Source organism: Chiloscyllium punctatum, chromosome 39, assembly GCF_047496795.1.
Source record: "Chiloscyllium punctatum isolate Juve2018m chromosome 39, sChiPun1.3, whole genome shotgun sequence".
Lineage (NCBI taxonomy): Eukaryota > Metazoa > Chordata > Chondrichthyes > Orectolobiformes > Hemiscylliidae > Chiloscyllium > Chiloscyllium punctatum.
The window spans coordinates 56,319,335-56,332,790 of NC_092777.1; the positions used below are offsets into that span (position 1 = coordinate 56,319,335).

At 43.6% G+C, this 13,456-nt stretch overlaps 1 protein-coding gene across 3 annotated transcripts in view; it reads right to left on the reverse strand.

The window, feature by feature from the left end:
- aatkb (apoptosis-associated tyrosine kinase b) overlaps positions 1–13,456 on the reverse strand; it is a 404,882-nt gene that overhangs the window by 346,275 nt on the left and 45,151 nt on the right. For 2 of the 3 annotated variants that reach the window (XM_072558767.1, XM_072558765.1), the window contains exon 2: positions 1,603–1,629. The exons of the other annotated variant lie outside the window; for it this stretch is intronic. In XM_072558767.1, the coding sequence (XP_072414868.1) occupies positions 1,603–1,629 (27 nt within the window). The remainder of the gene's footprint in view (positions 1–1,602; positions 1,630–13,456) is intronic. 3 annotated transcript variants of the gene reach the window in all.

The following is a 13,456-nucleotide window of genomic DNA, read 5'->3' on the forward strand; positions in this document are numbered from 1 at the left end:
AGATTTAAAAAGGACCTAAGGGGCAACTTTTTCACAGAAGGTGGTGCACGTATGGAATTTGCTGCCAGAGGAAGTGGTGGAGGCTGGTACAATTACAGCATTTAAAAGGCAGCTGGATGGGTATATGAATAGGAAGAGTTTAGAGGGATATGGGTCAAGTGCTGGCAAATGGGACTAGATTAGATTAGGATATCTGGTCAGCATGGACAAGTTGGATCGAAGGGTCTGTTTCCGTGCTGTACATCTTTATGACTATAAGTAAATGTAGCAACCAGGCAGTGCTGATGATCCAGTACTAAGGACACTAATATGCTCCCCCCCAATACCCTTACAGACAGTCTTGCTTCTGTCTTTGAGCGAGTTATCCAGAAGGGTAATTCAATATTTTGGAGAAATTGTGATTGATTATTAAATTTGGAAGTAAAAAGCTGGCACCAATAAAAGTCGCTGTAAAACAATGATAAATTGGTTAAACATCTTTGCAGTTTCCCGAATTCCATTCCTGGTCAGCTGTGACTCAATTGGTAGCATTGTCTCTTCAGAGTCATAATGTTCTGGGTTCAAATTCCAACACCAAGACCTGAGTGCCAAAACCCTGAGTGGCACTCCTGACAGTGCTGAGTGAGTACTGCTACCTCTTTCATAGAAGATATTAAAGTGAGGCCCCATCTGCTGGTTCAGGTGGATGTGAAAGATACCACACCACTATTTCAAACTGCAAGAGAGTTCTCCCTGGATGTCAGTGAACATCTTTCCCTCAAACAAAATCATGAAGGTCATTATTAGATTGCCATGTGTGGGAGTTTGCTGTGTACAAATTGGTTGTCACGTTTCGAGCATTAAAAATGCAATTACACTTCAAGGATAGTTCATTTGAGACAACCAGTGGTCACGAAAGGCACTATTTAAATGCAAGTCTTTCATTCTATGTAAGTATGATCCAATCCTGTCCCACATCAACATGGCTGGTCTTATTACATCACAGCGAGAGGAGTTGACAATGAATAATGCTTTACCCGGAGATATCAAAGGAGAGGAGAACATGCGAAAAAGTGACTGCTCAACAACCACACTGACAGCTCTGAATGCACTTACTTTGACAGAATACTGGGTTTACAGAGGAGTCATTTTCTGGTTAAATCTGACCTATGTCAAGAGGCAGTTAAACATTCAATGGCAACTATCTGAACAAAGCTTTTTCCATTTAGCAAGTACATAATTTGATTCGCCACTCTGAAACATCTCAAAAGCTCTCTTCAAAACACAATTTACCACACTCTAACAGTACCACAAGCTTCAGGACAGAGACTAGAAATTCATCAAAGGTTCAGCTTTATCAATGGCCTAACAGCTGTTAGTGCAGACCTAATATATAATGGAGCTGTGAAGATGTATAATCCATATATTCAACATTGATGTTCAACTCCACGACTAATTCAAACTAGCTCTGCATTGATATTGGTACGGAATTTTCCGCAGGGTCCTTGAACATATATCGGTTTTCCATGTTGCTCATCACACATCATTTTCCTTTTGGCCTGTCGTGTTGCCATTACTGATGCAGCAAATTTGGGTTTCAAATGAAATACAATCTGCACTCACCTCCTCGCTGCCCTGATGTCCAATGGCCTGTTCCCGTCACAGGTGTTAAAAAAAAACAAAAAATAAATAAATATTAGTATCTTTCTTCTTGCTGGGTTTTTGATTTTTGTTTTGGAGAGAATGAAACTGATCTCCTTTTGGCTAATTTCAATCATTGTGACTTTATTCAAATAGAATAATTCCACCTGAACACAAAGTCTTAAGCAGCTTTTCAACCAGCAGCTTATTCTGTGAAACAGTAATATGGCACTTCAGTCTTTAAATTATTTTAGATTTAATCAAAATCACCTCCCTACTTCCATGTCATTAACTTCAAGTCGTTAAAAGCTATTTTTCCAATAAATAAATTTATGTCAGTCTTCATGCTGTCACCTTCGTTTTATGCATTCACGGAAGGAGAGCGTCACTGGCTAGTTCATTTATTGTTCACCCCCAAGAAGGGCAGTTAAGAGTCAACCGCATTGTTCTGACTCTCAAGCGGTCTAAAGAACTCTTCACTAAAGGGCATTAGTGAGCCAGATAGATTTTCTTTTCCCCCCAACAATTGATCCATGGTGGTAGATGTGGTGGATGCTGGGACAGTGAGTAAGGAGGAGTTAGACAGCTTTTTAATTGGTAATGGGTTGAAGGGATATGGGGACAAGGCAGGAAAATAGGGGTGAGGAGCATATAAGCCATGATCAAATGGTGGAGCAGACTTGATGGGCCAAATAGCCTAATTATGCTCCAATACTTTATGAACTTATGAACTATGGTCATCATCAGGTTCTTAATTCCATATTTTTATTGAATTCATATTCCACCATCTCCCACGGCAGGTTTCAAATCCGGGTCCCCAGAACATTACCTGGATCGCTGGATTAACTGTCCAATGATAATGCTGCTAGGCCATCACTTTCCCTAGACTTGACTATTCTATGCTACCACACTCCAGCTGGTCTCTGACATTCTACCTGCCTTAAACCTGAGGGCACCAGGCTTAACATAATTTAAGTCAATCCAAGTCCCATTGCACTACTGTCCTGCGCTTGCTGACCCACACTGACTCCCTGTGGTTGGCTCGTTTGCTGGACTGTAACACACAGAGTGAATGGGGCTGGTTAACATGTTGGAAGAGCCGTGCAACTCATAGATGCCTTTGCCCTGCCCCACGGAGTTCCATGCAGCTAATTATTGCTCTGTGATGGAGAGACAGATACAAAAAGAAAGAGAGAGAGATAGAGAGAGAGCCAAAGCCCTTTGGAATTATGCCCAATTGTACTGAATTGACATTATGTGGAGGTGCCAGTGTTGGACTGGGGTGGACTAAATCAAAAATCATACAACACTGGGTTATAGTCCAACAGGTTTATTTGGAAGTTCGAGCTTTCAGACCACAGCGCTCTGAAAACTAGTACTTCCGAATAAACCTGTTGGAATTTAATATGGTGATGTGTGATTTTTAACTGAATTGACATTGGATCTGGTCAAGCAACGTCTTGAGTGTAAAATTCCCATCTTTGTTTTCAAATCACTCTGTGGCGGCGACCCTATGTGGAGATTGGAATTCCTTTAATGCAGAGATGTGGGGCGAGGACAATGAGGCAGGAAGACAATTCGAGTGGATGGTGCTGTCACATTCAAAAGGAAGTTGGATAGATACTTGACAGGAAGCTGAGGATGATGAGAGGGACCTGCCTATAAACAAACAGGTGGATTGGGGGCCCTTCAAGCCTGAACCATCAATTGACAAGATCATGGGCTTTTAACAACAATCCAAAGATGTGCAGGTTAGGTGAGTTGGTGATACTAAATTGCCCACAGTGTCCAGGGATATATAGGTTAGGTACATTAGTCAGGGGTAAATGCAGAGTAATAGGGTATGGGAATGGGCCTGGGTGGGTTACTCTTCGGAGGGTCGGTGTGGATTTGTTGGGCCGAATGGCCTGATTCTACATGGTAGGGATTCTAAAAAAAAAATGAGTGACTGTAGTATTTGGGATGTTTAGCCACACTGGAAAGCTCTGTTCTGGTTTTGCCTATCATTATGTTCCAATTATCAGTCCGTAGTCATTGTTAGGCTGAAACAAAGATATCTGATTGTGTGATTTACTGCAAAACGTCATGTTTATATATTCCTGTTTGAAGTCTCAGGGCCACAATGTTCTAAAATCTCTATCTCAATTCTTCTATTTTTACAACAGCCTCCATGAGATTAGTCTAAAAATGTCTTTGCAAAATGTTTCTCAACAGCAGTGTAACAGCGTGCAGAATTACTTCCTGATCTCGCACTTCCACCTGTCACTGCACTGGTCAGCTGCAGTGCTATACTTAAGAGCAGTGCCTTCAGTGCAAAATTCTCAAATGGAGGAGCTCAACCTTCCACAGATTTCTTAACTCAGGAAGTTTTAGAGTGAGGGCATTGTGTGTGTTCTCAGGGTTAATCTCAGGCTAAAATCCAGTTGATTTTGCGTTCAGCTTTAATTTACAGCTACTTTCAAAGTCAGTGACAAAGACGTGGCAGCTGCACAGCAGAGATACCATAGAATCTCAACAGTGCAGATAGAGGCCATTTGGCCCATCAGGTCTGCACCAACCCTCTGAAGAGCACCAGCCCCCACCCTATCCTCATATTTACCATTGCTAATCCACCTAACCTGCACCTCCATGGACTGTGGGAGGAAACCAGAAGAAACCAATGCGGACATGGGGAGAACGTGCAAACTCCACACAGATAGTCGCTCGAGACTGGAATTGAATCGAGGACCCTGGTGCTGTGAGGTATCTACTGAGCCACCATGCCACCTCTTACCAACAAAAGGCAAGAGAGCCAAAGGACAGCGTTACCTGCCTGGTGCTGGAACAAAGGTCATCTTCTTAGAGCTGAAGAGAGGTTGGGAGGGAAAGAATCCAATTGTTGCACTCACCTCTTAGAACGAGGTCCTGCTAAGGAATTCTGATGGACAGTTAGGGGCTAAATTAGAAAGACCAACCACAAAAGTTAGAATCTGGAACCACAAGCAAGAAGTGACTAAGAGTTGAGTGTGTTGTTCAAAAATTGATGTGGACTTTGAAATAAATATGTTTCAATTCATGGGGCACTCGCAGCAATACAGGGGCATAAGGCAACTGCTCCATTAGTGTGTGTCCTACTGAAATCAAAAACATAGCAAATCACACAACTTGAGCTGTAGAGAATACTTTTAACCGAAATGGGAGGGAGGGGGTCAGGATTCACAAAGTTAAGGAGAAAGGACAATGTGGGTTATAATAATTAAAGTTTGACAGGAAGGGAAAACTGCACAAACATAAAAGTGCACCAGGAAATAGGGTCAGAGTAAGAAAAATGGTAAAAGGACAAAACGAACAGCTTTTTATCTGAATGTATGTTCAATAGATGGCACAAATGGAAACTCATGGATATGATATCAGTCAATAGGGAGTCATGGTTGCAGAATTAGAATTAGTTTTATTGTCACATATACTCACATGAGTACAGTGAAAAGGTTACAAGTCACCACTTACAGCACCATCTTGGGTACCAAGATACCTAGGTACAGATCCATAAAAAACAAATTCTTAGGAAAAAAGATTATAAAAATAAAGAAATAAGAAGTCCAGCAATGAAGTAGAAAAATAGAGAAATAAGAGAGTTTGGAGTAACAGTTCTTCTATCCAAGACTGTGTTGGGCTTTACCTTGTAGCCTGGGGTTCGAGAACGTGCTGAGGCCAACAGTTTGAGCCCACGCTGAGGCTGGGATTCTGAGTCCATGCTGAGGCAGGAGTCCGAGTCCACACTGAGGCCAGGAGTTCGAGTCTACACTGAGGCCAGGAATTCAAGTCCGCGCTGAGGCCGGGAGCGAGAGTCCATGCCAAAGCCGGGAGTTTGAGACTACGCTGAGGATGGAAATCTGAGACCATGCTGACGTTGAGAGTTTGAGTCCCGCACTGAGGCACGGAGTCTGAGACCTTGCTGAGGCCGGGAGTTCAAGTCCATGCTGAGGTCAGGAGTCCGAGACCACACTGAAGCTGGGAGTCTGAGACCACACTGAGGCGGGAGTCCGAGTCCCAACTGAGGTCAGGAGTTTGAGACCCGCACTGAGGCCGGGAGACCGAGACCCCGCTGAGGCCGGGAGTCCAAGTCCCATACTGAGGCTGGGGGTTTGAGTCCACACTGAGGCTGGGGGCTTGAGTCCACACTGAGGCTGGGAGTCTGCAGTGACTTTCACACAACATATCACCAATGGGTGAGGACAGGTGGTTAAAAGAAAAACAGAACGCGAGAAGGGAGAGAAAAAAAGAAGAGAAGCAGATGAGCAGCGGCTCAGGAGTCCTTCTCCATCACCACCTTGGAGAAAAAAAGAATCAGCTTCTATCTGACATTTCAAAAGGACAAGATAAAGCAAGAAGTGATGGGAAGCTCTGATAATAAAGGATGATATGTGTGGTGTACAGTAGTGAGAAATGATCTCGGTTTGAAAGATTTAAAATTTAGAATCAGTTCGGATGGAGATAAGAAATGACCAAGAGAAGGAGGTCACAAACAGTTACAGCGTATTGGTCTCCTAAAGGTAGCTACACTACAGGACAGAGTCTAAACCAAGAGAAAATAGAGGCTTGTGGGAACTACAGTTGTGGACAATTTTGATATTTATAAAGATCCGCCAAATCAAATTGGCAAAGTTTATTTTAAGAATGAGTCCATAGAGCATGGCTCAGTTCCTTAGAGAATTAAGTGCTGGAAATAATCAGAACTGGTAGTGCATGAGGAGACATTTACTTGGCAATTTCACCAACTCATCATGGATCCCATGTGAGTTAACCTTCTGGATAGCGTACCAAGAGGATCTTTTAAGGACACAATTGTAGGACATTTTGAAAATCATGCTTTCAATCAACATAGTGCTATGGAAGGAATAGTGTGCTTGGCAGGTTTATTAGAATTCACTGAGGGGTAAGGAGCTGGGTGGGTAAGGGGGAACCAGTAAATGCAGTGTATTTGGTTTCCAAAAAACATTTGATAAAGTGTCACCTAAAAAAGTTGCCACAAAGCTGGGCGCTAACAGTACTGAGGTGATTTATCAGCAGTAACTATCTAACCCGAACCAGTGGGAGGACAAATAGATCATTTTCAGGTTGGCAAATTCTAACTAACAAGGTCTCACAGCGATCAGTACCGGACCCGCAACTATTTGTTTAAGAGGCAGAATGTATTGAAGCCAGATCCTTTACATTTATAAGATCTGAGGGGTAACCTTATAGAGCTTTATAAAATCATGAGGGGCATGGACAAGGTAAATAGACAAGGTCTTTTACCTGGGGTGGGGGAGTTCAAAACTAGAGGTCATAGATTTAAGCTTGAAAGGGGAAAGATATAAAAGGGATATAAGGAGCAATGTTTTCATGGAGAGGGTGGTACGTGTATGGAATGAGCTGCAAGAGGAAGTGGTGGAGGCTGGCAGAATTACAACATTTAAATGGCATCTGGATGGGTTCATGAATAGGAAGGGTTTACAGGGATATGGGCCGGGTGTTGGGACTAGATCAAGTTGGGATATCTGGTCGGCATGGACGAGTTGGACCGAAGGGTCTGTTTCCATGCTGTACATCTCTATGACTCTATAACAGCATGTTGTGAGGAAGGCACAATCAGTTAGAGGAACAGAAATGGTTGAAAAGTCAGAGGGCACTCATTGAAGGAACTGGCAAAAGAACAAAGAGTGACACCAGGTTAAAAATAAGCTCCTTTGGCTTTGATTGGTTAGAATGTGGAATGCACTGCCGGAGAGTGCAATGGAGGCAAATTTAACCGAAGCTTTAACTGAGGGGGATTGGACAAGCACCCAAAGGGAAGGAATTTTCAGAGAAAGTGTGGCGGGGTAGCACCAGCTGAGCTGTTTTTGCTGAGAGCCAGCACCAATACGATGGGCTGAATGACTTCCTCCTGTGCTGCATTCTGGCTTAACTTCATATACTGCATGATGAGTGCAGTTATTACGTGAGGGGATATATAATTAACAGTGATCTTTTACTTCAATCCAGTGTCAGATCAAACCCAAGCTCCAGACTTAGCCTGCAGTTGTCAGTATGAAGAAAAATTGCTTCATCCCAAAACATAATGCAAAGACAGGGAGAGTAAGGAACATCACAGGGGCAGTCTCAAGAACTTTAACTGAAGTGCAGTAAGAGCAACAATAGAGAGTGTGTGCCAGCAAAAAGATAAATTACAAAACATTGTTACACAACAAGAAGGATGGCAGCAAATCAGAGACACAGAATTATAGAGTCATAGAGATGTAAAGCACAGAACAGACCCTTCGGTCCAACTCGGCCATGCTGACCAGATATCCAAAATTAATCTGGTCCTATTTGCCAGCACTTGGCCCATATCTCTCTAAACCCTTCCTATTCATCCACCCATCCAGATGCCTTTTAAATGTTGTCACTGCACCAGCCTCCACCACTTCCTGTCAGCTTGCTCCAGACACGCACCACCCTCTGTGTGAAAAGTTGCCCCTCATGTCCATTTTAAATCCTTCCCCTCTCACCTTAAACCTATGCCCTCTAGTTTTGGACTCCCCAGTCTGGGGAAAAGACCTGCTACTCACCCTATCCATACCCCTCATGATGTTATAAACCTCGAGAAGGTCATCCCTCAGCTCTGACACTTCAGGGAATAAAACCAGCTTCTCACTATAACTCAAAATCTTCAACCCTACCAACATCCTTATATATCTTTTCTGAACCCTTTCAGGTTTAACAACATTGTTCCTACAGTAGAGAGACCAGAACCGAATGCTATATTCTAAAAGGACATCCCAACTCCTATACTCAATGCACTGACCAAAGAAGGCAAATGTACCAAATGCCTTTTACACCACCCTGTCTATCTGTGACTGCACTTTCAAGGAACTATGCACCTGCACCACGAGGTCTCTGTTTGGCAACACTCCCTGGGGCCCTACCATTAACTGAACAAGTCCTGTCCTAGTTTGCCTTACCAAAATGCAGCACCTTACACTTATTGGAATTAAACTCCATCTGCCTATCGGCCCATCTGATCAAGATCATGTTGTACTCTGAGGTAACCTTCTTCACTGTCCACTACACCACCACAAACATACTGATCCTACCTTTTATATTCACATCCAAATCATTTATTGCACGAACTGACTGGTGGGGTTTTAGTTTGTCCAGATGAAAGGCAATTCTCAATTGTTCTTCCTTGGTAAACTTAGATAGTCACCTTATTATTACAGGGGAGGTATGGCAGGTCACCTCAGTCTTGTCTAACGGGCACCCTGTGGCATGTGAGAATGCCAATGTCCTGGGAAAACGCACACCCAAGGAATGTTCGCAATGGGAAGAGACTGAGACCCAGCTACAGAGCTCGCTCAGATGGTCACGACAGGTCAATGGCTAGCACATATCAGGAGCTGCTCAGCTTAAAGGTGTGTACATGGACAGGGACTGGGTGACTGCCAGGCAGGTAAGGAAGGCCAGGCAGGTAAGGGGGGCCAGACAGGTAAGGGGGGGCCAGGCAGGTAAGGAAGGCCAGGGAGGTAAGGGGGGCCAGACAGGTAAGGAAGGACAGGCAGGTAAGGGGGGCCAGGCAGGTAAAGGAGGGGGAGGGCAGACAGATAAGGGGGGGTGGGTTAGGTAGGTAAGGAGGCGGCGGTGTCAGGCAGGTAAGGGAGGGTCAGGCAGGTAAGGAGGACCGGGCAAGTAAGGGGAGCCAGGGAGGTAAGGAAGGCCAGGCAGATAACGTGGGGGGGGAGGGGTGGGGGGAGAGGCAGGTGAGGAAGGTAAGGCAGGTATTGTGGAAATTCTTGGAGCAATCCCTGCTTGCTAACCGGTGTTCATCTTGGAATATTGGGAACCTCAATGGCTCCCCCAGGCACACAGCGTAATCCGAAGGTTGTAGTACATGCACAGACAGTGGGAAAGAAGAAAGTGAGAGAGAATTTAACTGAGAATGAAACAGGAATTTCTGCAGCTTTGGTAGTAGGATGGCACCTGACCTCTCAGGTACAGAAATGTATGGGTGGGAAGGCAGAATTTAAGGGAAAAGTTCATAGGTTATACTCCATGTTGCTTCCGGAAGAATAATGAGAGACTTTTGAGAGCCAGGAAATAAATTATTACCTGAAATCTGAAAAGGTAGCCATCTTACTCCCAGTGTCACATGCAGGTGAGCACAGAGATCAACAGGTAGTACACAGGGCAGAGAACAGTACAGTAAATAAACAGGCCCTTTGGCAAATCATGTCTGTGCTGGCTATGGTATGGAATGAGGATTTCAGATTCCTGCAACACAGGGATTTATGTTGAATTTAAAGTAATTGGCAGGAGAAATAGAAAGGAGTTCTGCAGACAGAAATCAGGGTTTGGAACTCACTTCCTGAAATAAACTCACTATTTCGTTAAAGCAAGGAAACCTTGTTAGTTTGGCTCCTTTTAAAACATAGAAACACCCAGATTGGGGTAAAGGTATCTGATATAACTCCACAGAGGCTGGTATCCGTCACCAAGTCACCCTTTATTTATACTGATCCAGCTTGCTCAGAGCCAGTTCCCTCAGGGTGAGCAGAACCTCTGACCCTCCTGTTTATATCTGTCAGCCAGGACTCCCTGATTGGACCAGGTTAACAGCCCCAATCAGGGAACCCATATTCTATGAGGTCCACCTGGCTGACCTTACTACCAACCCGACAGTAACCATGAGGGAAGGGATCCTTTTGAAGTTAACTGTGATGTGTGGAGCGAGTGGCTGTTCAGCACTCTTCACCCATAAGCCTCACCTTTTGGGAAAGGAGGGGTTGTTCCATAAGGATTTTGGGACCCTCACCCTGGGATAGGTTGTGATGAACATTAACATTCAAAAGAGAACTGGACGCAAAGGAAAGGGCTGGAGTGCGTGATTAGTTTTAATGAATAGCTTTTTCACAAAGCCGGCACAAGGCACCATCATTCTGTGCTATGTCGGTGTAATCATAAGCAAAGGGCTGTATTGAGAGCCAGCCAACTCTCTGTTAAGTTTTCCAGACACTGCCCATGTTTTACATATGCAAACTACCTCATCAACGTATTTGTCTTCCGTATGTAACCTTCAAACTAGCTAATGCTGCAATTTATATAAATTGTATAATTACTTCCAATAACAGGATCGAAATCTGGACACACAAAACCCATTATTAGCACAATTACAACAATTTAAAAGCTATTTTGTACTGTACTAGAAACTGAACTAGAAACAATTAAATAAAAGGAAAAACATTGTAGAAAATGGATCAAAACAAACAGCTTGGAACAACTGTAAAAGAAAACACCAACTCAGGTTTAGGGAACCTTCATCGGAATTGAAAGACTTGTGAGTTTTTTGTTAGTTCAGGACAGAATTGGGAACAGCACAAGTAGCAGCTATCGCAAATACAGGGTGGAAATTGATGGGTTAGCAAATATCAAATGATATCAAAGATCATTTTGATGAAAAGAATGGAATGGCATTTATAATGTGTCAATAATTAAGACAGTCAAAAGGCTCAAATCAATATTTTAAAATAATTGGTGAATGAAAAAGAAAGAACATAAAAGAGAAAGTGAGAGTGACAAAGAGAAAGAGAAAGTGAGAGAGAAAGGAAGAGTGAAAATGAAAGAGAGAGAGAAAGGAAGTGAGAGAGAAAGGGAGAGTGAAAAAGAGGGAGAAAGAAAGTGAGAGAGAAAGGGAGAGTGAAAAAGAAGGGGAGAGTGAAAGAAAGCGAGAGAGAAAGGGAGAGTGAAAAAGAAAGAGAGAGAGAAAGCAAAAGGGACAAAAAACAATGTGGAAGAAAAGCTGAGAGAAAAAGGTACAGAAGGAAAGATAGAGAGAGGGAGAGACAGAGAGGCAGAAGGAATGAAGAAGGGAGGGAAAGAGGAAAGGAGTGAGAGAGAGATACATAGACAGGGAGATAGAGAGAGGGAGGGATGGAGGAAGGAAGAATCTGCAGTTAATTCTGAAATGAAAAGCCCACCTGGAAGCTTCAAGAGAGATCAGAAAGAGTGCTACACTGAGGGACAGTCACCCTCCCAGAAATCTGGCAAAGCACCTCCCCCAACATTTCACCCTATCGTCCCAGGTGCCCCAAATTAAAGTCACCCCTATCCTGAAAAAACTGTTTGGAGCTTCTCGAATCATTGTTCAGACCAGCAGGTTGTAGACTACACTGGGCAAGCCTGAAACACCGAGAGTCATCATCGTCAGGTACTCCGAATCAACACCGCCATGTCCTCCATTCACAAGCACCATCACTCCTGCAACACTCTCCTGGGACTCAGGCTGGTCTCTAGGCCACCAGCATGCAGTCAGGAAATTCTTCAAGCGAGAATTGAGTTTGGTTAAAATAGTGCCAGATTATTAATGTGGAGAGCTCACCAGGTTAATGAAGTCAATCAGTGAGCCAGAGGGAAATCAAGATCACCGTATCATAAGCTACAATCAACAAGCAACTCTGGATGTGCCACCCTGTCGCATGATTTACAGAATACCTGTACAAGCATGAAGGGCACTCCATCAGTGAGCTCAAAGGTCATTTAAACTGCCTATGCATCCAAAGGGTAGTTCAGACAGGTCCTCTGACAATCTCCTAAAATGTGGACAGGACTGTCAGGAGAAAGGGAGTTGAGGGACAATCTTTCAAACAGAGGGTGGGTGGTATGTTCAATGAACTGCCAGAGGAAGTGATAGATGCAGGTCATTTAAAAGATATTTCAATAGGTACATGGATAGGAAAGTTTAGAGGGTGGCGGGCCAAACATAGGCAGGTGAGACTAGTTTAGTTTGGGAAACTTGGCCAGTATGGATGAGTTGGACCAAAGGCCCTGTTCTCATGCTGTATGACTCAATGAGTCTATAACAGGAAGTCCATGTTGTGTGAAGACTAGATTATGAGAGCGCAATCAAGCGTGGGTGGGAAAAACACCTAATAGACTTTTGATCCATTAAAGGTCCAAAAATTAATATGTGGTGGGTTCCCAAATTACTGGTAGTAGTTAGACAATGCTAGCGCACACTTTCAGTGTCGTTCAGCATAATCCAGCTTTGCTGCCAGTCTGTAAAACTAATCGGCAGAGAAGAGGCATTTCTGAGGTACATAGACTGTCTCCAGAAAGGATAGTCTGCAGAAAATGTTTCTTTTGGAAATGCAGAATGTTGCAGCATTACTGAAAAGATAATGGAAGCACTGGAATCTGAACAAAAAAGAACACAAGATCAAAGGGTTGGTTAAGAAGGTGTTTGGCATGCTTGCCTTCATTGTTCAGACCTTTGAGTTTCAGAGTTGGGACGTCATATTAAGGTTGTACAAGATGTTGGTGAGGCTTCTTTTGGAGTCTTCTGTCCAGTTCTGATCTCCCTGTTATAGGAAGGTTATTATTAAGCTTGAGAGGGTTTGGAAAATATTTACCAGGATGGAGGGCTTGAGTTATAAGGAGAGGCTGGATAGACTGGGACTTTCTTCACTGGCGCATAGGAGATTATGCGGTGACCTTATAGAGGTCAATAAAATCGTGAGGTATAGATGATGTAAACGGCAGGGTGTCTTTTCCCGAGGGTAGGGGATTTCAGGACGAGGGAGCATATTTTTAAGATGAGAGGAAAGGGATTTTAAAAAGACATGACAGGAATTTTTTTTTAACACAGGCAGTGGTTCTCGTATGGAATTAACTTCCAGAGGAGGTGGAGGATGCAAGTACAGTTACAACTTTTAAAAGCCATTTAGATAAGTACATGAATAAATGCTTGGAGGGATACAGACCAACCAGAGGCAGGTGAGACTGTTTTAGTTTGGGATTATGGTCAGTATGGACTGGTCTGACCCCAAAGTGTCTGTTTCCATGC